Raw genomic sequence first — 25,534 nt, forward strand, 5'->3', positions numbered from 1 at the left:
GCAAAAATCACAATAGCACAGTTATTCAAACCATCTGTCCAGCATAGCCATGTATGGGGGAACACTCCTTCAAAATGTAACATGTGGTGATATCAAGAAATCGACGTGATCACAGCACCATGACACACGTCTTTAGCTGGCCGTCACAGTAGGCTGAACTGAAACGGCTGGCAGCCTCTCCTCCAAAAAACAAAGTAAAACTCATGCTTAGCTATTTAGCGTTCATCTGAGTGACCCCCCTCCATCCCCTCGGCTTTGAATCATTTATTTCTTTTGATGCATAAGCACAATTCAAGGTTTAGATGTTTCAAATAAAATGAATGTTTCAGTTTTTTCAACGTGCCAAATAAAACCAAAATGAAACTTTAAAAGGCTAATATGCTCTTTCAGGTCCAATTACCATCACTATTAAGTGATCCAGAACAAATGCTGGCAGCTACCGTATTGGCATACCTCATTCTGTACTTTGTGAACACGCCAATAAGTAAAATTACCGTTTATATTCTGGCAGCTTTCAAAATGTATTTGGGTTGTTACAAAAGATTTAAGGTCTGACATTTCACCTTTTGGAAATTCCACATTCACGTATCTTTTACCCATTGAGAGGCAAAGGGTGAGAAGGCTGTGGTGGAAGTGCTGCAGCACACCCTGGCGGCGCCCACAAAACCCAACAGGCCTGCGCCAGACTTCAACTCCATTGGAGCCCTGTGGGAATTTGATGCACCGCTTCAAGCCAGAGGGGCTGCCCTTTAACATTCTGGGGGTGGCAGGGTCCTAAATAAGGTGCCACCTCCCCCCATCCTTCCATTCCCCAAGGGTTGGACTGCCGGCCGTCCTTTACACATCCTAAAACGCACCATCGTGCACAATGCTGTATTTTCTCTAATGGAAAACTGGCTACTGAAAAGTGGCCACTGCTAAACTCATGTAGCGAGCGGACTTATCCTAGCTGAGGATATGCACGCTCCCTTTTTTTAGCTAGAGGTTGCCTCTTCCACTCATTCATTGATAAAGAGTTCCTATGAGGCTTCAGGCTTCCTGTTTAGGATGCACCCTGACCATTCCAGATGTAACAAAACTTTAGCGAAGTCATGCGTTTTGGACATTTTGAGCGTACGATTGGATAACTGACATGTGGATTATGCGACACAAGTAATGTGAGATTCTTTTTCTCTTTTCTTCCATGGACATTTTTCTCATCGTTTGCTGTTGGATGCTGTCACTGTTGGCTTTTATTACATCATAAATGTTTTTCTCTGCATTTGAATGAAAACGTGAAATTAAGAATTTTTCTCGGCCGTCACTACAAATTACACGTCGTGTCATTTTCTGATCCTCTTAATCCAATCAGGGTCGTGGGGTGGAGTCTATCCCGGCTAGCATGGGGCTCAAAGCAGGAACAAGGAACAAACTCTGGACGGGGTGCCAGTCCGTCGCAGGTTGAAAACCCACATCCCCGCACACAAAACACACACACTAGGGCCAATTCAGTGTCACCAGTTCTAACTTGCATGTCTTTGGACTGTGGGAGGAAACCAGAGCACCCGGAGGAAACCCACACATGAGGAGAACATGCAAGCTCCATGAAGGGGGGACTGGGGAAGCAAACCCTGATCTCCTTACAGTAAGGCAGTAGCGCCAGCACTGCGCCACCATGCCACCCTACAAACTAGATAAGGTAAGTAATGTAAATAAAAAAATAGAATTTTTGAGTGGAGTATTCTTTTAAGTGCGGCTCTGAGGTTTATAATTGTGGTGGTGGTGGGGGGCCTATAGGTAGAAATTTTAAAGCCTCTGGGAGGAGGGCAAGTTGCAGAAACTGTGAGCAACCCTTCCCTTTCCAAAAAAGTCACCCTGGGGAAATACAGGTGGTCAAAAGGAAAAGTCAAGGCTTGTGGCTGAGATGAATGAATATGAACAGGTCTGCTGCTGGACTGGAATGAGGCAGAGTCATGAGGAAGAGTTGAATCATTGACACCCCCACTAGTCCAAAAGGTGTGTCAAGTTTGACAAGTCAAGTTGGGGAGTGTGTACTGGTACAGTGCATTGCCGCACCCATTACACGATGAAACAGCTTGGGATCCCAGTTGGCAACCCCCCAGGCAGACACACGGTCCAGTCCCACCCTCCGGAAATGACCCTCTATCTTCCGCAACCAGGTGTTACATGGACGAACCCTTGGCCTGGTCCAGCCACTCGGGTCCCCAACAATGAGGATCTTACAAGCTGGATCACCCTCAGGTAATCGCACCACATGGCTGTAGTGCCGTACCTGACGCTCCCTCACAATGCAGGTCACGTGCCTCATTCAGGACTCCATGAGCGACACAAAGTCAAACCAACGGTACCCAAGGATTTTCCGGAGAGACACAGTACCAAAGGAGTCCAGTCTTTGTCTCAAGTCACTAGATAGCATCCATGTCTCGCAACCATAGAGCAAGACAGGAAGCACCAGGACTCTAAAGACTTGTTTAACAAGACTAGACTTAAATGAAGGGCTGAGAGAGAGATGATGCTCCATTCATGCAGACGCCATGCTGTCGTCTCAGCCAGAGGGTACAGACTGGAGAACAGACCACAACAGACCAGAAACCAAATCAACATCCTAAGATGGAGAGACAACTGGTAGTAAACACAAGATGACCGGCTTACTTTATCAAGGTAATTTATCAAGATGACACTGAACAGGATCATCTCCAGACAGAGGAGCAGCTTCAGTGACAGACTGCTGTCACCATCCTGCTCCACTGACAGACTGAGGAGACCCCACACTATGCGACTCTTCAATTCCACCTGGGGGGTAAACGTTAACATTATACAAAGTTATTGTCTGTTATACCTTCATTGTTATCACTCTTTAATTTAATATTGCTTTTTATCAGTATGCTGCTGCTGGAGTGTGTGAATTTCCCCTTGGGATTAAGTAGTACTAGGGTGTTGTACCATGTTAGCCATTATGAATGTAGAGAAAAGCCAAGCAAAATGACACCTTTTATTGGCTAACTAAAAGGATTACAATATGCAAGCTTTCGAGGCAACTCAGGCCCCTTCTTCTTCTTCTTCTTCTTCTTCTTTGATCACTTTAGTTAGCAAATAAAAGGTGTAATTTCCCTTTGGATTAATAAAGTATCTATCTATCTATCTATCTATCTATCTATCTATCTATCTATCTATCTATCTATCTATCTATCTAACCATTCATTAACTTTACATTTGTTTGTATATTAGACACTTTTATCCAAAGCGACTTACAAACACAATCGAGTAAACATCAGACTGAGGGACTGAGGGAAGTGTTACATGACAATGGCACCAAATTGACCATCACAAGTGAAGAGCTCAGAGAAAAACACAAGTGAGTACCACTTCCTTAGTTAAAAGAGCTTATCAAGGCCATCGTCCATTAGACAGACATTCACCAAACAAAATAGTCTTCAAACGATTTGTAAACGCACTGGGGGGAGTTGCAGTTGACAATGGAGGTAGGCAGTTCATTCCAGCAGCTAGGAGTTACACATGAAAAGAGTCTGACAGAAGTGGCATCACCAGATCTGAGTGGGCGAGAAGGAGCACAGGACCCCACAAGTGTCTCCACATGTACAGGTGCTGACCATTGACTATACTCTGCAGGCAAGTATCAAGGATTTGAACTGAATATGTGCTGCTGCAGGGATGCCAATGTGGTGATCTGAAATGCGGAGTGACTTCAAATCTTTTATCGAGCACATCTGTCTCGTTTAAAATTGTCCAAAATGTTTCCAGGGCAAGATCCAATCTGCGAATGTTGCAATCGAGCTTTAGCCTCACTGGGCCGCAAGTTTTGGGCAAACCACAAATGAACATTATTCTGGACCAAAATCTTTAAATGCCTTTCAGACAGCCTTGGTGTCACATTCCCTCCTAATTTACTAACAGCTGTGTTTGGTGGGCTTAAAGTGGAGAAGAAGGACGAACAAACTGTAATGGCCTTTACTTCACTATTGGCACGTGGACTTATTTTGATCAACTGGAAGAATCAGTCAGTGGGCAACTGATGTTATATACTATTTGAAGTTGGATCTAATCAATGACATTTTACAATAAGCATTTAAATTGGGGAAAAGTATTTGCTTCCCTTTGTTTCTGCTCTTAAAGTTTCACTCTGGCTGCTGGCCTTGCTCTCTTTCTCATGGGTGGGAGTTGATTTGAACTTAGTTTTGTCAAGTTTGACTTGCTCTTAACAAATTCAATAAAATGTAAAGAAATCAAAAAAAGAAAAGAGGAATGACATGTGTCGTGTTCGCTGGTTGAGCACCAGACATGCCGAGGCATTTTCAATCATCTGCCACAGCTTGGCAAGCAGTTATCCCAGCCGGCAGAGAGTTGCAATTGTCCACATGTGATAAGACCAAAGCCTGGTCCTGGAGTTGTGCTGCATGCTCCATCAGATATGGTCTGAGTATCTGAGTGAACCTGTAAGACCAACAGGCAGTGACAACATGGTCAGCGGTCAAACTCCTTGTGTTTACCTTCCACTATTTGTGCTACACTAAACCTGGCCGCAACTCTATTGAGTGAATCTGTAAGACCAAGAGATAGCGGTCAGTGAAGGACCGCTGAGAATCGATCATCACCCCAAGTCTGTGGCAGGTGTTAGCGATAAGGAGCCAAGCTAAATAGAGACAGGGTGCTGAATAGACAGACAAGCTGGGATAACAAGAAGGTCCATCTTTTCCAGGTTAAGCTGGAGATGGTGTTCCTATATCCAGGTAGCAAGATGCAGAGGTTCCATCTGATACCACCTTATCCTCTGGAGGGAATGGTAGGCTACTGTACTATACAAGTAACAGCAGTCTGGGAGAGGGACACCAATACAACGTGCTATATCAAGGAAATGTCTTCCCACATCTGGATCCATAACAACCAGGTGATACAGTTCATCCTGCAGCCCTCACCTTTCTCTATCCTATAAATTGTACTTTCTCTTATTTGATTTCTTTCTTGCCTGTTCTTCCTTACACCCTTCACCAGTCCGTTATGCTTTATTTTTGATCCTTTCACCTCACTTCTGCTCTCCTCCCTCGTCTCACTTTGTCCTTTTCATTGTGTACTCGAGCCTTTCTCGGTACAGATGAAATGTTTATTTTTGTATCACACTGAAGAAGAAACACAGACAGAGAACAATTTAAATGACGGAACCCGTTGAACATTGAGGAAATTCATGTTTTGTTTCCCTTTTCTGAACTCAGAAATACCTCCGCTTGAAATGAACACCACAGTATTAGCAGGAGTTGATAGCCATCTTTGTATTGAAACCTATTCATTACTTTAGAGGGTTCAAAATGGTGACAGCCTGAGGCATCATCAATAATATTTATTACTTGTAAATTACATATAATTCACTCCATCGCAGGCTTGATTTTATACAGTGCATTAACACAATCTTGATTAGAGATAAATTGTGAAAAACGCTATAAGATAGATAGATAGATAGATAGAAAAGACACTATATAATAGATAAATAGACAGAAAATACACTATGATAGATAGATAGATAGATAGATAGATAGATAGATAGATAGATAGATAGATAGATAGATAGATATGTAAGGCACTAAATAAAACAAGAAAATAATAATAACAATACATTTTATTTATATAGTGCTTTTCCTGTGCTCAAGGCATAAAAACCAGATAGATAGATATGAAAGGCACTATATAATAGATAGATAGATATGAAGGGCACTATATAATAGATAGATAGATAGATAGATAGATAGATAGATAGATAGATAGATAGATAGATAGACTGCGGTGGGTTGGCACCCTGCCCAGGATTGGTTCCTGCCTTGTGCCCTGTGTTGGCTGGGATTGGCTCCAGCAGACCCCCGTGACCCTGTATTCGGATTCAGCGGGTTAGAAAATGAATGGATGGATGGATAGATAGATAGATAGATAGATATGAAAGGCACTATATAATAGATAGATAGATAGATATGAAAGGCACTATATAATAGATAGATAGATAGATAGATAGATAGATAGATAGATAGATAGTATAATTTGTTCTCAGACCTAACATCTATCTATCTTGGATGGCATCTTGGACAGGAGATCTGTTAGAACACATTATGGCAGAAATAGCCAATCTGTAGAAATTACACTGATAATAAAGTCAATCAATATATGGTGGGAAGTGGAGTATAACCAGGTCTGGCAAGGTCCCCATGCCAATCAATGCCAGTACCCAGAAGCTGCCACTGTTTGGGCTCCTGCTGTAACCCTTTAGTGACAGATGGATCGTCAAGTTTGTAGGGATACCTGCTGCCACAATCCAGTGGTGCTGAAGGACTGCCTCAGGTGTTTATAGAATCAAATGTGGCCCAGACCTTCTTCTGAGGCAACCGGTTGACTCAAAAGGTAATCACGAGATCAGACATAAAAGGGATCTGTGGTAATAAGGCCACTGGGCATGGAGTCAAAACAGAAGTAATGGTAAGGACTTGCCGTATTATTTTTTTTAATTGGCAGAGCCAGGTTTCCTCTGGACTTTTGTGTTTTGTGTATTTTGCACTGCTATAACTCCTTGTGTTTACCTTCCCCTATTCATGCTACACTTAGCCTGGCCACCAACCTAAAATCCGAGCATCCCTGTTCCCTTGTCAAAGAGTTTTACTGACCTGTAGGCGTGAAGTGAGAGCTAACTCTGCTGATGAAGTTGTCAATTTACCAGTCAGTTTCCATGCCACTCCTCACCTATGGTCAGATCCTTAGTATACTGTAGTGACAGAAAGAATTGAGACCTCAAGTACAGATGGTTAAAATGAGGTTCATGAGGAAGAATGCTGGCCTTATTCTCTGTGGTAGAGTGATGAGCTCAACATCACAGTAGGACCTCCGAGTAGAACTCCTGCTTTTGCAGACTGACAGCAACCAGTAGAGTTGGTATATGTTCTGTACATCGTTAGAATACCCCTTGGATATGGGCATAGTGGGTAGAGTGTAAGGGTAGGGGGTAATTTCAGGTTAGAAATTTCCCTGAAATATATGACAGTTCCAATAAATTAATCATATACAAATTTATGATTCACATACCTTCTCATCCCCACCAGAATGAATTTCTGGCTATGCTCCTGTACTTGAGTGCCCCCCTTCAGAGGTGCACAAGGCCTGGCCCAGTGAGAGACGACAGACAAGCACACCCAACATGACTCTAAAGGAAAATATCTCAGCCGTCCTGGGTATTCCACAAGAAGAGTTGAATGACATTTAAGGGTAAGGGTGCCTGAACAGCCCAAGTCAAGCACCTCACCAGGAAAAACTGAATGAAAATGATGATGATGATGAAGAAGATGATGAAAAACAAGATACTTTCCGTGATGTTTCTGAGTGGAACTGAATATTTATATGTATATTCTTATAATAATATTCACCCATTCTATGAGAAAGTCAAGGATGGTGTTCTAAGGATTCACTTTTAGTCACAATGGAGCTTTTTGCCTCGCAATATTTTGTTTCATAACTATCAGTATCTCAAATTGTGGTTGAATGTACCAAATATAAAGATAAATCTTATAAATATTTCTGTAAGTTCAAACATTCTTGAGATTTTGGTCAGTTTAGTTATCTCCTTATTAGTAGCGGATCAATTGCAATTACACTGTCACCTACTTTTAATTTAATATACACAAAACATGGAAATCTAAAATGATACACCCTGCACATATTTCAGAGTAGTACCCGGCACACTTTGATATATTCATCATACAGCACCATTTGGAGTCAGCTTTCTTTATTTAACCAACAACATGTAGCAATGAACTTATCTTGATAATCTTCAATTCAATTATGCCAAGTCCATCAATGAGAAGCATTCAACTAACCAATCAGAGCCTCGGGTTAGATTTTTATTAAAAACAAGCCATGGTACCGATTGAAGACAGGTAATAGAAAAATTGAAAAATATTTATGATAACTTGTTCTTACGTGTACCTTTAGCGCCTTTCTTCTGTATTCCCATATGTGCGAATGTCTCTTTACCGGCGTTAACGTAAATCCTGCTTCTCAGACTGTTGTTGTTTTCAAGGTGCCTTTCACGCCTATCTCTTTGAAGACAACTCTGTCAGCATATCTCTTACGTCTTTACTAACGACTCTTCACCAGTGCTCCCTCTCTCGCGTGTGTTCCCGTAACGCCTACTTCTCAGACTCTCGCTATTTTCGAGGTGCCTTTCTTCCCATCCCATCCAGTTCTATACTTTCTGTCATTGAAGACAATTCTGTCAGCTCACATCTTACACAATTATTTATGTCTCTTCGCCGGCACTCCTCCATCGAGCGCCTTCCCATAACACCCGCTTCTTAGACTCTGTCGTTATTTACGAGGCACATTTCTCACCTCACATGCAGTTTTATACTTTCTGTGTTTAACGGCGACTCTGTCAGCACACATCTTATGCAATTATTTATGTCTCTTCGCCGGCACTCCTCCATCGAGCGCGTTCCCGTAACGCCCGCTTCTCAGACTTAGTCATTATTTTCGAGGCACATTTCTAATCTCACGTTCACTTTTATACTTTCTGTCTTGAGAAGGCGACTCTGTCAGCACACATCCTATGTCTTTATCAACGTTACTTCATCGGCACTCCCTCGGTCAAGCGCATTCTCGTAATGCCCTCTTTTTAGACTCTGTTGTTATTTTCGAGGCCCCTTTCTCCCCTCCCATCTAGTTTAATACTTTCTGTCTTCGAAGTCGACTCTGTCAGCACACATCTTATGTCTTTACTAACGACTCTTCATTGGTGCTCCCTCTCTCGTGCATGTTCCCGTAACGCCTACCTCTCAGACTCTCATTATTTTCGAGGCTCCTTTCTCCCCTTCTGTCTAGTTTTATACTTTCTGTCTTCAAAGTCGACTCTGTCAGCACACATCTTATGTCTTTATTAACGACTCTTCACCGGCGCGCCCCCTCTTTTGAGAGTGTTCCCGTAACGCCTGCTTCATATATTTTCGAGGCGCCTTTCTCGCCTCCTGTCCGGTTTTCTACTTGCCATCTTTGAAGGCAGCTCTCTTAGCATGCCTCATATGCCTTTACTCCTCCTCGTGCGTCTCACACTCACACTTCCCCTTACGATTGTGTCACCAAAGGCAAACTGACCAATCAGATTGCTCTGAGGGACTGGACACCCACACCTTAGTGTTTTATTATATTGTAGATAGAGAAGTAGCTGAAGTTCGTCTTTGACCATCTAGAAGTCTTGAATTGTGTAACATTTTATTTTCCAAGTTTTGATGAATCTCCCCCATATCCCAATTCATTTTCAGCACCAATGAGGTAAAATGAAAACTAGTAATAATTTTACATTCTAAAAACGTTAAGTACTATTAAGTTAATATTTGAATGACTCACCACAGCTTAAGTTGACTTCTGTCTTCAGGTAGTTGGGGTGGATGCTCCAGTAATCGTTGTCCCAGTCTATAACGCTCCCCTTTTCATCACAGGTAAGACTGGAAAGTTTCTGGCTGCTCATGGCTGATGCCCAGAAGCGAACATTGTAAACATCAAGATTTGCACTCTCAAAATTTTTAGAATTTGAACCGAGCAGAAATAATCCATTCCCTGGAATGACTTTGTTGGTCAGGTTTGGGCAAAGACAGGAGGCCTGGCTGCTTTTCGTGAAAACACTCAGCTCGCCGAGAGAGCCATTCCATGCGAGGCAGAATGGAGTCATTTCTAAGGAAAAGAGTTCCCCATCTGGGTAGAGTGTCACAGCACCACTGACGTCACAGTCGTGACCCAGCACGTTTAGCACAAAGGATGAGGATGACTTCCCAAAACTCAGCAGATCTGTAGATGAAGAGTCCATGTAAGAAAAAAGTTTCCAGTCCTTGTTGTTGAGGCCGGCGCGCTTGGCTTCAAGACACACAGTAAACCGTTGGAGGGCTGGGATGGTCACGTTGGATGCTGAAGACACCACGTGAATTTTATTTTGTGGAATTGTCACCTTCTGATTCCGCAGTGAAACAGCAACTGTAAAAGAAGCAAAAAAAAAAAGGAATTTCGTAAAATTGTAACAATGAAAGTCTCTCCTTTTTCTCTGGTACTACTCACATCACAAACAGAACAAATCCACCCATGACACTGGCCATCAGGGTCTCAAAACCTGTGTTCGGAAGGAAGTGGGTACTGACTGAATGTCCCGGAATTGAGTTTTTTGATGAAGACGGTGGGCACCGGGACATTACACCCCCTCTAATGCAGATGCTTTCTGTGGTCCATCAATCTTTCTATATTTAATACTTTGCATATCGTGAGCAGGGTCGTGGGTGGCAGCTGGAGCCTACCCCAACAACCAGCGAGTACAAGGCAAGAACAATCTCTGGATGTGGTGCCAGTCCTTTGTAGGGCAGAGACAAACACACACACATGTTAGGGCCTTAGTAATTGGGGATACACCATTTTTCAAATACACTATAATAATAGTAATCATGTTTGCCAGGGTGGAAGGTCCAAGTTCTATCATCTGATCCCTTGGGGGGCTTTTTCACCGTTTGTGGGTAACTCATTCAAATATGCCTTTTCTTTCCTGTATCCGATTTTCTAAGATATTTTGTTGCTCTACAGCTAACTACAATGTATGAAACACATTGACTCCACTCATGCACACAAATAAATAAACAGAAGGCGAGCGTCTTTCCAGCCGCATGCATGATGTGATCATCTGTGTGGGAGAAAGTGGAACAAAGCAGCTGTTGAGGTGCCAGCCTGACCGTGGGCAGCGCTCACTAAATTGCTTTGTCACCAAATGCAGCCTTGTAATAAGAATACCAGCTTTGTTTGTTCAACAGCACCTAGTGAAATGGGCCCGGGGGGTGGGGGAGAGGGGGTTATATTTTCCTTTGTAATAATTCCATTACAAAAACAAAATGCTGTCCTGTGGGTTTAAAACATGTTGTGACATTAAACATTGGTGTCATTTTTTTCCTCTATGCAGCATTTTTTATTTTTTTTTTAGCTTGAGCTGCACATTAATTTATTCACGAACGGATGACATGTGCTACACTTTTGTATTTGTCTAGGTCTACTAAAGAATGGGTAATTGACTTTCATCATAACAAAGACCCTTTAAGAACCATCACTGCTCAGGGCGTGGATGTGGAGGTGGCGCACTTCTACAAGCACTTGGGGGTCCACACCAATGACAGACTGGACTGGTCTCGTAACGCAAATTGTGATTCTCAAATGAGAGTACTCATCTGGGGACAACTCGTTAAAAAGTGTACAGCGGTGAAATCTGGTACTGCAAAGGCTCCACCCACAGGGGGTCTTCCTAAACCGCGCACCCTCAATCTTCTCCAGTCTGTGCACTTTAAACCACCGGGGTTGCACTATGAAAGTAAAAGAAACTGAACACAAGACTTGACTCTTGACAGAAAATGAAAATCTAAAATTGCTGTTATTAATTCATTAGCAAAAGGTATTTGAAGCTTAATTATTAATTTGTAGGTTATATTGAATGCTCAGACAGAATAGACCGCTACTTGGCTCTGCGCCTTTCTGCCTGCTACAATATGTTTCTGACATTTTGACTGTTGTATCCCTATATGTCATAACAGCAGACAGAGTCTAGATAAGTACTGTAGTCTATGAATATGCTTCGTTTTAAAACGTTGTGGCTACTCTGGTAGAGCATGTTTGCGTTTCCAGTTAGAGAGTGTGGCGGGCAGCTGGGGGCTGTGCCCAGCCGGGATGCCTAGAAGGCTCAGTAGAGGGACTACGTCTCCCCCAGACTACGAGAGGGCAGCTACCCTGGTTTGTATGTGGGCCACGGGAACTGAGCATGGAAGCTCAACCCTAAGGGGGCCCGTGGTCACCGCCAGGGGGGCGCCTGGACAACTGTGAAGCCCTAGACATCAGCACGACTACCAGGGATGCCCGGAGTGCTTCCGGGTGCTCATGCGCCACTTCCGCCACACCAGGAAGTTCCGCAGGAAGCTCATCAGGGGGCACCTGGAGCATGTCCGAGTGGGAATAAAAGGGGCTGCCCGCCTCCAGTCAGGAGCCAGAGTCGGTAGGAAGAGGATGAAGCTCGGAGTAGAGGAGTTGAGGCAGTGAAGCAGGGGAAGGATTGTTGGAAGGCCTGGACATTGAAGGTGATTGGTGCAGGGGCACTGTGTGCTGTGTGGGACTGTGTTGGGAACTGCAAATATTGTGAATAAAATGTGTGTGTGTTGGAACCATTGGTGTCTGCCTGTCTGGGTCTGGGCTGAAGCTCCACAGAGTAATGTTAACTTAGTTTAGTTGTTCATTTAAAAGGACGCTTTGCGGCTTCGTCGTGTTTCTACTGCCATTGTTAGGCCTATTTGTTGATTCAGGTGTGTTGGGTACTGAAATCTGCATTTCCTGTGGCTCTTCCTTATCTTGACGGCAGTCCTCTTTGCTTCCTTTTGATGGGGTGTGACACGACATTTATATCGAATTTATATTTTGCAATTTATTTTCACGAACATAGCCACCAGATCTTTCAAGTTTACATCAACTCATCATAACTGAACGACAGAGAGCGCACACAGCAGCTGTGACAACATGTCACTCACTTTTATTGTTAGTCCATTAGTGTATCACTATATGTCACAACAGCAGACAGAGTCAAGATTAGCATTGTAGTCTATGAATATGCTTTGTGTTAAAATGCTGCAACTATTCTGGCATAGCATGTTTGCATTTCCAGTTAGAGAATAATGTTAACTGAGCTTAGTTATTCGTTTAATAACTCGTCGTGTTTCTACTGCTGTTGTTAGGCCTATTTGTTGATTCAGGTGTGTTGAGTACTGAAATCTGCATTTCTTGTGGTTCTTCGTTATCAGCTCTCTTAACAGCAGTTCTCTTTGCTTCCTTTTGACGGGGTGAGACAGCATTTACATCAAATGTATATTTTGCAATTCATTTTCACGAACGGCGGCACAGTGGCGCAATGGGTAGCGCTGCTGCCTCAGTTGGGAGGCCCGGGTTTGCTTCGTGGAGTTTGCATGTTCTCCCCATGTCTGTGTGGGATCCCTCTGGGCACTCCAGTTTCCTCCCACAGTCCAAAGACATGCAGGTTAGGTGCACTGGCGATTCTAAATTGTCCCTAGTGTGTGCTGTGGGTGTGTGTGTGCGCCCTGCGATGGTCTGGTGCCCTGCCCGGGGTTTATTTCCTGCCTTGCGCCCTGTTTTGGCTGGGATTGGCTCCAGCAGACCTCCGTGACCCTGTAGTTAGGATATAGCGGGTTGGATGATGGATGGATGGATTTTCACGAATACAGGCACCAGTTCTTTCAACTTTACATCGACTCTGACAGTATCATCATAACTGAACGACAGAGAGCGCACACAGCAGCTGTGACAACATCACTCACTTTTATTGTTAGTCCATTAGTGTATCACTATATGTCACAACAGCAGACAAGAGTCTAGATAAGCATTGTAGTCTATGAATATGCTTCATGTTAAAACGCTGTGGCTATTCAGGTGCAGCATATTTGTATTTCCAGTTAGAGGGTAATGCTAACTTAGTTTAGTTATTCATTTAAAAGGACGCTGTGCGGCCTCGTCGTGTTTCTACTGCTGTTGTTAGGCTTATTTGTTGATTCAGGTGTGTTGAGTACTGAAATCTGCATCTCCTGTGGCACTTCGTTATCTTAATGGCAGTCCTCTTTGCTTTCTTTTGACGGGGTGTGACACAACATTTACATCTAATGTATACTTTGAAATTTATTTTCACAAACATAGCCACCAGTTCTTTCAACTTTACATCGACTCTGACAGTATCATCATAACTGAACGACAGAGAGCGCACACAGCAGCAGCGGCAGCATGTCATTCCCTTTTATCGTTAGTCCATTGATGTATCACTGTATGTCATAACAGCGAACAAATGAGCATTGCAGTCTGAATATGTTTTGTGTTAAAACGCTGCAGCTATTCTGGCATTTCCAATTAGCCTGTAATGTTACCTTACGGTTGTGGCCAAAAGGTTTGCGAATGACACAAGTGTTGGTTTTAACAAAGTGTGCTGCTTCAGTGTTTTTAGATCTTTTTGTCAGATGTTTCTGTGGTATACTGAAATAGAATTACAAGCATTTCAGAAGTTTCAAAGGCTTTTATTGACAATGACATTCTTTGACAAAGTTTATGCAAGGAGTCAATATTTGCAGTGTTGGTCCTTCTTTCCTTTTCAAGACCTATGCAGTTAGCCCTGGCATGGTGGCAATCAACATCTGGGCCAAATCCTGACTGATGGCAGCCCATTTTTGCAGAATGCTTGCATAATGTCAGTAAATATTAAGTAAGGAAGTAAAAATGTGAAGTTTGAATACACAATGGGAGGTCTGAAAATCAAAAGTTCACCTTATGAGAAGGACTTAGGAGTCGCTGTGGACTCGTCATGATCAACTACCAGACAGTGTTCAGAAGCCAGTAAACAGGGTGACAGAATGTCAGGTTATATAGCGCCTTGATGTGTGGAGCACAAGTCCCAGGAGGTTCTGTTCAAGCTTTATATCGCACTGGTGAGGCCTCATCTAGAGTACTGGGGGCAGTTTTGGTCTCCAGGCTACGAAATGGACATAACAGCACTAGAGAAAGTCCAGAGAAGAGCGACGAGGCTGATTCAAGGCTACAGGGGACGAGTTATGAGGAAAGATTAAAAGAGCTGAGCCTTTACAGTTTAAGTAAAAGGAGATTAAGAGGTGACCTGACTGAAGTGTTTAAAATTATGAAGGAATTAGTGCAGTGGATCGAGAAGGTGACTTTAAAATGAGTTTGAGACCACGGGGACACAGTTGGTCAAACATTAGGAACTTTTTCTTTACAAGAGAACCACAGACGCATGGAATGAGTGACCAAGTAGTGTGACAGATAGATAGATAGATAGATAGATAGATAGATAGATAGATAGATAGATAGATAGATAGATAGATAGATACTTTATTAATCTCAAGGGGAAATTCACATACTCCAGCAGCAGCATACTGATATAAACAATATTAAATTAAAGAGACAATAACTTTGTATAATGTTAACATTTACCCCCCCGCCAGGGTGGAATCGAAGAGTCACATAGTGTGAGGGAGGAACGAACTCCTCAGTCTGTTAGTGGAGCAGGATGGTGACAGCAGTGTGTCACTGAAGCTGCTCCTCTGTCTGGAGATGATCCTGTTCAGTAGATTCTCCATGATTGACAGGAGCCTGCTCAGTGCCCGTCGCTCTGCCACGGATGTCAAACTGTCCAGCTCCGTGCCTACAATAGAGCCTGTCTTTCTCAGCAGTTTGTCCAGGCGTGAGGTGTCCCTCTTCTTTATGCTGCCTCCCCAGCACACCACCGTGTAGAAGAGGGCGCTCACCACAACCACCTGGTAGAACATCTACAGTATCTTATTGCAGATGTTGAAGGACGCCAGTCTTCTAAGGAAGCATAGTTCTGCTCTGTCCTTTCTTGCACAGAGCATCAGTATTGGCAGTCCAGTCCAATTTATCATCCAGCTGCACTCCCAGATATTTATACCCTCTGCACACAGTCACCTCTGATGATCACGGGGTCCATGAGGGTCCTGGGCCTCCTAAAATCCACCACCAGCTCCTTGGTTTTGCTGGTGCTCAGGTGTAGGTGGTTTGAGTCGCACCATTTAACAAAGTCCTTGATTAGGTTCCTATACTCCTTCTCCTGCCCACTCCTGATGCAGCCCACGATAGCAATGTTGTCAGCGAACTTTTGCGCGTGGCAGGACTCCGACTTGTATTGGAAGTCTGATGTATGTTGGCTGAACAGGACCGGAGAAAGTCCAGTCCCCTGCGGCGCTCCTGTGCTGCTGACCACAATGTCAGACCTGCAGTTCCCAAGACACACATACTGAGGTCTGTCTGTTAGATAGTCCACGATCCATGCCACCAGGTATGAATCTACTCCCATGTCTGTCAGCTTGTCCCTAAGGAGTAGAGGTTAGATGGTGTTGAAGGCGCCAGAGAAGTCCAGAAACATAATTCTTACAGCACCACTGCCTCTGTCCAAGTGGGAGAGGGATCGGTGTAGCATATAGATGATGAGACAGTTGGACTTTTGATGTTATTTTGGAAGATTTAAGTTGGACAGGACTGGCAAGCTTTGTTGGGCTGAATGGTCTGTTCTTGTCAAGATTGTTTTAATGGTTTAAAGACACCCAGGGGCCTGTGGGGGTCTTGGTTACTGCATTCAGTGACACCAACCATAGTTATGCTGCTAGTGAGTGAAATACACTAATGGCTCAGTTGCCAAGTCTTATCTTTCTCGGCACTACTAGAAGAAGCCAAGAATGGGACATCAGGCCCAGGACGCAGCCACACAAACTCACACCCAGCTGCCAGTGAATCAGATGGAATGTCTTTAGGCTGTTTCTAGAAACATGTATGAACGTGCACGCAAGCTTCACACAAAGGACACCCCACCCAGGAGGTGAATCCCGGTTCTTAACGTTACCGGATTAAGCAGGTAATGACAATAGATGAGTGGGCGGCATTGTATCGCTCGCCACAAAATTATTAAATGTAAACGTTGAAATGCATTAAGCAGGCCGCATACCACAGATGAGGCTCTGAATCTTATCTTGGAGTCAAGGTTCAAAGCAGGATTAATGCTAGAGGAGATGACGGCTCCAAAACAGGAAATGCCCACATTCACTCAAATCGTGCCAGTTTTGCACATTCAAGATGGCTTGCAACAACTCTTTTGCCTTTCAGTTTATCTATCCATGTATCCATTTTCTGAGTGCGCTTTGTAAAGCATAACCTGGAGAAAGAATGGGAGACTTGTCTGGTACCAGGAATGAGGCAGGAGCCAACGCTGAAAGAAATATCAGTCCAGTGCAGGAAATTATCAGCCACCAGAAAATGGGGAGAACTCTCTTAACGCTACACTGTGATTGGACCTGAGACTGACATTAGAACCTGTAAGCGATTGCCGGTGTGTACCTGCATGTAGACTGTGATGGGCTGGTGCCCCCTTCCCCGCCATGAACCCAATACTGCCAGTCAAGGCAACATCTATCTACTATATAATAAAACACTCAGATCTGTGGGTCCAGTCCTTCACAGCAATCTGATTGGTCAGTTTGGCTTTGTTGTGATTGGTTAGTTTGACTTTGGAGAGGGTGTGAGTGCGAGACACATGTAGGAGGCACGCTAAGACAAGAGTCGCCTTCAAAGATGGGGAAGTAAAGTAAAATTGGACAGGAGGTGGGAAAAATCAAAAATAAACAGGCTTTATGGGTCCTGGGTTCAAAGGTGCCAGTTCAAATGATCTTTCATTCCAATTAGTAATCATCATATCTTATCACACCACTGCCATCTCCAGGTAAGAGCGGCGTCAGTAGCATCCTTAAGATCTTCATTGGTACATGTAGGGCCTCGGGAACATTCATGGAGAATGTGGTCCATTGATTTGGGTGGGGCTCACCACAGGGACATTCAGCGCTTGTTGTGAGGCCCCATCTAAATAGGTTGTCCGTTGTTTTGCCCACCTTTGACTTCGCTCGGTTAAGCGCGACCCAGTCTATCCTAGAGGGGGATGTTCCACTGGGTAGATGCTCTTGAGGTGTAGGAAGAGCTTCACTGTGAGGGCTACAGTCAGTCTCTCACCATCTCTCGAGCCTGTTTTCGAATAAGGGGTTCCACTGTGGCGAAACTCTGACGAGAAGGTAGTCGCCGATTAACCTCCTGGTGAAGTGGGTGTCTGGAGTCCGTCAGCTGCTTGAACCTTTCTACTCTTGAACTACTTTCTCGTCGTATATGGCGAGGTGCGATCCCAGCCAGCCTATATAAAGGGTTAGTGTTAGGGTTGTGAATTTCCCCTTGGGATTAATAAAGTATCTATCTATCTATCTATCTAAAGCAGGAAGGCACGTTGTTCGCAATTTGCCCGTGATGACTGGGCATGCTTTATTAAGCTCGGGGTCAACCTTGTTGGCATGGGTTGACCTAGCCCACACTGGTGCGCAATACTCTGCTGTTGAAGAACAGAGTGCTATGGCCGTTGATCGCAGGGTCTTAGGGTCTGCTTCCCAGTGTGCTAAGGAGATTATTCCTGCTGGATATCTTCATTTTGAGTTTAAAAATATGTTCTTTAACTCTTTTAGGGCTAATTATTTTTTTTTCCTTTTGTCCTAGGGATGAATATTTTTCCAGAAAGCACACACAAAGCACTGCCTTTACACCAAAATCAACACAAAACACTTATTTCTGACAAATGTTTTATGTTCCATGAGCCTCTACAGTATGTAAATCCACATACTTATTACATGCCTCTTTGTCTGTTCAGTTATAAGGTTGAAAGGCACTTTCTGGAGTGTCTGGTAATCATTAGTGTCCATCAGCATGCCATGTCATTTGATGAAGTCCAGTAGCCAGCTTACCTTCTACGGATCTCTGTCTGTGTAGTCCTCCCAGGGCGAACGTCAGCTACACAAGCGTGTTTAGCACTACGATCAGCTGATGCAGGTACCTGCCTTTTGTTTTTGATTTTCAGATTGTTTGCATCGATGTTGGAGTTCCATAAATGTCTGTGTAGTCATCCTAGGGGAATATTGCCTTAGGCATGTCAGCTGCATGTTCAGCCTTCCATTTTCAATATCCAGATCACTTGTAATACAGGTAACTCCAAGTCTTTGTTTTCATTACTTAATAATTTTACACAACCCGCAGATTCTTTACCATCTCACCTTTACTCAACTGCCTTTTGTAATTCTCTTATGTTCGCTTTTAATGAGAAAGTCCAGAGGATACATCAGCACCTCGGTCCAGATCCTCTCTGTATTTCTTCGGAACTACACTCGCCTATTCACTCTTTTTCTTCTTTCCAGCTTCCCACTTCCTCTGAAATCTCAGATGTCATCTGCAAATCCAAGTCATCCACCTGTCAACTGGACCCCCTCCCTACAGTTCTGGTTAAAGCCTGCCTCCTCTCTTTGGTCCCTCTCATTTCTGCCATCATTCATTCTTCTCTTACTACTGGTATTATTCCCACTTTTTTTAAGCTACTGCTATAACCCCAATACTGAAAAAACCTACTAACTTCAATAATATTCGCCCTATTTCTAATTTGCCCTTATCTCCAAAATTCTTGAAAAAATAGTGGGTATCCAACTCTACTCCCACTCATCCCATAATAATCTATATGAAAAGTTCCAGTCTGGTATTCACCCCCTTCACAGTACAGAAACGAGACTTGTTAAAATTACCAATGACCTTCTTATGGCTGCTGACTCCGGTCTAATCACTATTCTCATCCTCCTTGATGTGAGTGCGGCCTCTGACACTATTTGTCACACCACTCTCCTTACTAGATTATCCCTCACTGGCATTACCCACACTCCACTTGACTGGTTCAGATCCTACCTCTCAGTGCGCACTCAGTTCATTCAGCTTAAAACTTTCACATCCCAACCCACCACTGTTACTTCAGGTGGACCTGTCCTGGAGCTTCTTCTTTTCATTATTTACCTTCTTCCCCTTGGCAGTATTTTTCATAAATAGAACATCAATTTTCACTGTTCTGCTGATGACACCCAGCTCTGCCTTGCTAGTAAACCCACCTCTTCCTTTCCACCACCTTCGCTTATTGACTGTATTGCTGAAAGTAAATCCTGGTTTTCTTTGAATTTTCTTAAATTAAACAGTGACAAAACTGAGGTTCTCCTCATTGGTTCAAAATCATTATTATCCAAAGCTGATAATCTTTCTCTTGTGATTGATAACTCCGCTGTTTTCCCATCACTTCAGGTCAAGAGTCTGGGTATCATCCTTGACAGTCCTCTATCTTCTCAATCTCACATTAATAACATCACCCGGTCTGCTTACTTCCACTTACGTAATATTAATGGCATCCAGCCGTCCCTCACTCCCCATACCACTGCCATTCCTGTTCATAGTCTTGTTACTTCTCGTCTGGACTATTACAATTCACTCCTCTTTGGTCTCTCTAATAAATCTCTTCATAAGCTTCAGCTAGTCCAGAATTCTGCAGCACTCATCATTACTCGAACCCCATCTATTCACCATGTTACTCCGGCCTTGCAGCAGCTTCATTGGCTCCCGATTAAATTTCAAATTCATTTTAAGATTCTGCTATCAACTTTTAAGGCCATTCATAACCTCGCCCCTCCATATCTGTCTGACCTTCTTCATGTTGCCATTCCCTCCCGTAACCTTAGATCCTCTTCCTCCATCCATCTGACCGTCCTTCTCGCCCGTCTAACCTCCATGGGGAGCGGAGTGTTCAGCTCCCAAGCTCTGGAATTCATTACCTACTAAGCTAAGAAATATCAAATCATTTTCAACATTCAAATGTAAACTTAAAACGCATCTGTTTAAAATGGCTTTTTCTTTATGATTACGGAGGTTATGTTTGGTTTTGATTTTAATATTTTCGATGTTTTTAGTTGTTTATAATCGTGTCTTTTATTTATTTATTTATTGTTGGTTCGGTGTCCTTGAGTTCTCAGAAAGGTGCCTTGTATAAATAAAATGTATTATTATTACTTGCCTCTTCAGAGTTTGATAAGTCAGAGTCCATTTCAGCAATAATACGCAAAAAAGAAATAAATAACACACAGAGAGTATTTTGTTTTGTGTGCGTGCTTTGCTCTCTTGCCCAATTTCGACGCCATTCAGAACGTTGTTTCTGCAATTCACACACAAACAGAAATTCGACGTCAAGTCAACGAGTCCAACAGTCCTCCCAGCAATGAGGGTCTACCTATAATGTAACTGCGACTTTTGTCCATGTTTTTAACTTTTATTGCCCTCTCCATCCATTCTCAACCCAGTGTGTCGACAAAAGTCGACATCCGCCCTAAAAGAATTAAAAGACGGTGTCGTGTCCAGAGTGATGCCTAAGTAAACAGGACGTTTGGCGTTCTTCCACCTGATATGTGGAGTTGTGTTTGCTTGTCTATTGTTAAGATGGAAGGTACAGACCTGTGTCTTCCCTGGGTTGGCATTAAGGAACCATTTAGTGTAACACTCTGAGAGGATGCTGAGGGCATTGGTAAGTCTCTCTTGGATATATTGGAAGGGAACATCCATCCCGTTATATCCTAACTATAGGGTCATGGGGTCTGCTGGAGCCAATCCCAGCCAACAATAGGTGCAAGGCAGGAAACAAACTCCAGGCAGGGTGCCAGCCCACCGCAGGGCACACACACCCACTAGGGACAATTTAGCACCTAACCTGTATGTCTTTGGACTGTGGGAGGAAACCAATGCAGACACGGGGAGAACATGGAAACTCCATGCAGGGAGGACCCAGGAAACGAACCTCAGGTCTCCTAACTGTGGGGCAGCAGTGCTACCTACCGTGCCACCATGCCGCCCTTGAAAGAAACAATTACTAATAATACCCTAAATAATCTCAACTTTAATAAACATCCACAGGCTTAATATCTTTGATGTTATAGCAGACGTTTTATGCTTACTGCTATATTTTATTTATCTGAATCGAGTTTATGTCTTGATTGCTGTGTTCTTTACTTATGTCCCTCTATCTCTCTATATATATAAAAATAGAGTCCTGGAATGGAAAAGCAAGACGACAATACGTGATCTTCTCGTAAGTTCTCGAAAGACATTTTAAAGACCCGCGTGACAAAAAAGACTGGCCACGCAGCATCTCGCGGGGACCGTAAACATGACACTAGGTGCCAAGAGATTGTCCCAGGGCCGTCTCGCGGGGACGTGGAACATAAGATTCTTGCAAGACACGCCCTTCTTATCAAATAAGAGCACGGAGAGCCAGCAAAACATTCAGTCATGTAAAGTCACGTGGCACACACAGATCCTGTGCTCTCAGCAAAGAAGACAGAGCAGCGTGGAGAAAAGAGACCCAAGGCGCGATACATATGCAGAGAGAGGTACAGAATATGAAAGCAGTAACAGTCGAAAGTATTGTAGGGTCCCAGCCAAGTGACTGTTAGGTCCGATCGAGGGAGGGCAGAGTACAGCACGGCAGACAGATAGCTGGGTGCTGATTGATGTGGTAAGGGGGAGGCGAGACCCATGGGAGGAGGCGTTGGAGAAGGTGCTAGAAAGTTGTGTTTGGGGTTACGCGGTCGGCGATTGTTAAAGTAGAACTACTGTGCCACTTTATTATGTCAGTCACCACAGAATCAAAAAAAAAAAGATAGCACAGATCGCATTGACGCAAACAAAAGGAAATTAGTTTAAGTCAGAGAATTTCAAAAACGGAGTTTACCTCACATGCATTTATTGTTTACTTTGCAAAAAAACTGATTAACTGCTGATGATGAAGATTGTTTTGTCTGTGCTAAAATTCCATACAGAGAAACCTATCCTGAAATATGGCACAAAGTCATTAAACACACGTCTCATAGACCTCATTTAAAAGACTCAGCATATTGGGACATGAAAGATTCCAACTATTGTTTTTACAGAAGTTCTGAAATAAAAGTGAAACTAATGAAATAGCAACAATTCAAAGAAAAAAAAAATCTTACAAGTGTGTATCCGGTGGGCGAGCGAAGCGAGCAGGGGGCAAAGCCCCCCAGTGATTTTAATATTATGCTCCAGAGTGCACACCACCTCAGATTTGGGTGACAGTTTTCGCCTTTCCACGTGACAATGGCTCAAAGCATACAGCTAAGACAACGCTGGGGTGATTTGGGACAAGTCGGTGAGTACCATTGAGTGGCCCAGAGTTAAACTCCACAGAACATCCGTGGAGAGGGCAGTTTGCAGATACTCCTCATCTAACATAATGGACCTTGAGAGGATCTGCCAGGAAGATTGGCATAAACAGTCCAAACACAGGTGTGCAAACCTCACAGAGACTTAACCACGAAGATTCGAAGCTGGAATTGATGCCAAGGCGACTTCTACTGCAAACTGAAATTAGGATTGGAACACAATATTACAGTTTAGGATTTCCTCTCTGAAAATATCGTTTCACTTTGCTCTTAGGGTGGCACAGTGGTAGCGCTGCTAACTTGCAGTTAGGAGGCCCGGGTTCGCTTCCCGGGTCCTTCCTACGTGGAGTTTGCATGTTCTCCCCGTGTCTGCGTGGGTTTCCTCCCACAGTCCAAAGACATGCAGATTAAGTGCATTGGCGATCCTAAATTGTCCCGTGTGTGTGTGTGTGGGTTTGTGCCCTGCGGTGGGCTGGCGCCCTGCCCAGGATTTGTTCCTGCCTTGCACCCTGTGTTGGCTGGGATTGTCTCCAGCAGCCCCCCGTGACCCTGTGTTCGGATATAGCGGATTGGACACTGACTGACTGACTTTGTCTTTAAGGGTCACTGCGTGTAGATTGATGGGCAAATGTGGAAAATGTATCCGTGTGAAATGAAATCTACAACACAGTAAAGCGTGCAGAAAGTGAAGGGGTCTGAGGGCTTCCTGAATCCCCTGTATGTACTCATTTACAGAATAACAAAATACTGCAAGCCGCTGTGTCTTCTGACACTGTTTCTTATTCATTCAAAGCCCATCTTCTGAAATGAGCATTACGTAAGAAGTCCTTGGAGAAATAAATTTACCACACTGCATGCTAATAAAAACTTGTTTGCCTTGAACAAATTCCTAAATAACTGTAACATTTCCTGTGGCATTGCAGACGTCCAGTGCATTTTCTTTCCACTTTATGCCATATTGAGTTTAGCTGTTTTGAAAATGGATGGGTGGGTCTGTCTGCCAGGAGAGGTAGAAATTACAGCTGGTTGTTTACCCTCTTATGATTTGGAGATGAGATTTAGAAATGTGGTCATTTTTGGATTATAATTCAATGCAGAATGTCAAGTGTTTACTCTTTCCCAGCAGGGGATGCATGCCAGGCCAGTCGGCAAACATCTGCCACGTCCTCTCATTTGCGACCAACCACAAGCATTACCTGGCAGGTGACCATCCAAATAATCAGATTGCGATTCAGACCTATGAATATAATACTGCGATCTTCACCATGTTAAGTAAGCGAACCAGCTGTCGAGGTACAACATCAGAAAAGCAGTGAATGTGTGCCGACTGCCCGCCCAACCACAAGCATTACCTGGTAGGTGACCACCCAATTAATCAGATTTACGATTCAGACCTATGAATGTAATACTGCAATCTTCACCCTGTCAGAGAGTGAACCGGCTGCCATGGCACAACGTCAGAGGCTTTACCTCAGGCGCTGATGTGCGAAGTTTGATCCCCGTAAAGGGAAGCAAAGGTGCGTAGACTCAATGAACCCAATTAGGGCGAAACACGTGTTGTGCACTCTTTATATTATTTGTATAATCTGTATCACATATCTATGATCTGCTTCTCGTAACTGAGACGACGTGGCGGATGTGTGCTGACTGGCCGGCCCACCACAAGTGTTACCTGGTAGGTGACCGCCCAAATAATCAGATTACAATTCAGATCTATGAATGTAATACTGCGATCTTCACCCTGTCAAGTGAGTGACCTGCCCGCTGTGGTACAACATCAGAAAAGCAGTGAACGTGTGGCGACTGGCCGACCAACCACAAGCTTTACCTGGTAGGTGACCACCCAGTTAATCAGATTTGCGATTCAGACCTATGAATGTAATACTGCGATCTTCACCCTGTCAAGTGAGCGAACTGGCCGCCGTGGCACAACATCAGAGGCTTCACCTCAGGCGCTGATGTGCGAATTTTGATCCCTGTAAAGGGAAGCAAAGGTGCGTACACCCAATGAGCCCAATTAGGGCAAAACACGTGTCATGTACTTTTTATATTATCTGGCAGGTACTGTATCGCATATCTATGATCTGTTTCTCGTAACTGAGATGACGTGGCAGATGTGTGCTGACTGGTCGGCCCACCACATGTGTTACCTGGTAGGTGACCGCCCAAATAATCAGATTGTGATTCAGACCTATGAATGTAATACTGAGATCTTCACCCTGTCAAGTGAGCGAACTGGCCGCCATGGCGCAACATCATTCACCTCAGGTACTGACGTCCAAGGTTTGATCCCCATAAGGGGAAACACGAGCCCCAATTAGGGTGGAACACGTGTCGTGTACTCTTTGTGTTGTTTGGCAGGTATTGTATCACATATATATTGGGTGGTCCAGATCTAATTATGCAATTTTATTAAGTTTATTACACAGAAAATAGCCCGAAAAATCTCAAACCATCGAAAAGTGTGCGAAGGAGTCATGAGGAATCATCTTTGCACTGAACTGGAATCGTCCCTGCATAAATCAAAGTCATCCAGACGATCTGGATCTGCATAATTAGATCTGGACCACCCTGTATGAGCTGCTTCTCACAACTGAGAGGACGCCACAGATATCTGTCGACTGGCCGACCGATCACACGCGTTATTTGGTCCAGATTGTGATTCAGACCTACAGTATATATATTGTCACACGCGTGCACTTAGGGAACAATTTAAGGGCTTGGATAATTACATTACTCCCCTGGAACACACGAGGGCGCTACACAATAACGATTTCTCTCCTCCTTTCCCCTCTGCAGAAAGGAAGATTGACGTGCCTCCAACCATGATGTCACTTCCTGGATCG

At 43.8% G+C, this 25,534-nt stretch overlaps 1 protein-coding gene across 21 annotated transcripts in view; it reads right to left on the minus strand.

Annotated features, from left to right (window-relative positions):
- Positions 1–25,534, minus strand: part of adgrg6 (adhesion G protein-coupled receptor G6) — a 175,305-nt gene that overhangs the window by 111,987 nt on the left and 37,784 nt on the right. For all 21 annotated transcript variants that reach the window (XM_039737806.1, XM_039737790.1, XM_039737808.1 and 18 more), the window contains one exon: positions 9,388–10,008. In XM_039737806.1, the coding sequence (XP_039593740.1) occupies positions 9,388–10,008 (621 nt within the window). The remainder of the gene's footprint in view (positions 1–9,387; positions 10,009–25,534) is intronic.

The sequence above is a fragment of the Polypterus senegalus genome, chromosome 16 (assembly GCF_016835505.1).
Source record: "Polypterus senegalus isolate Bchr_013 chromosome 16, ASM1683550v1, whole genome shotgun sequence".
Lineage (NCBI taxonomy): Eukaryota > Metazoa > Chordata > Cladistia > Polypteriformes > Polypteridae > Polypterus > Polypterus senegalus.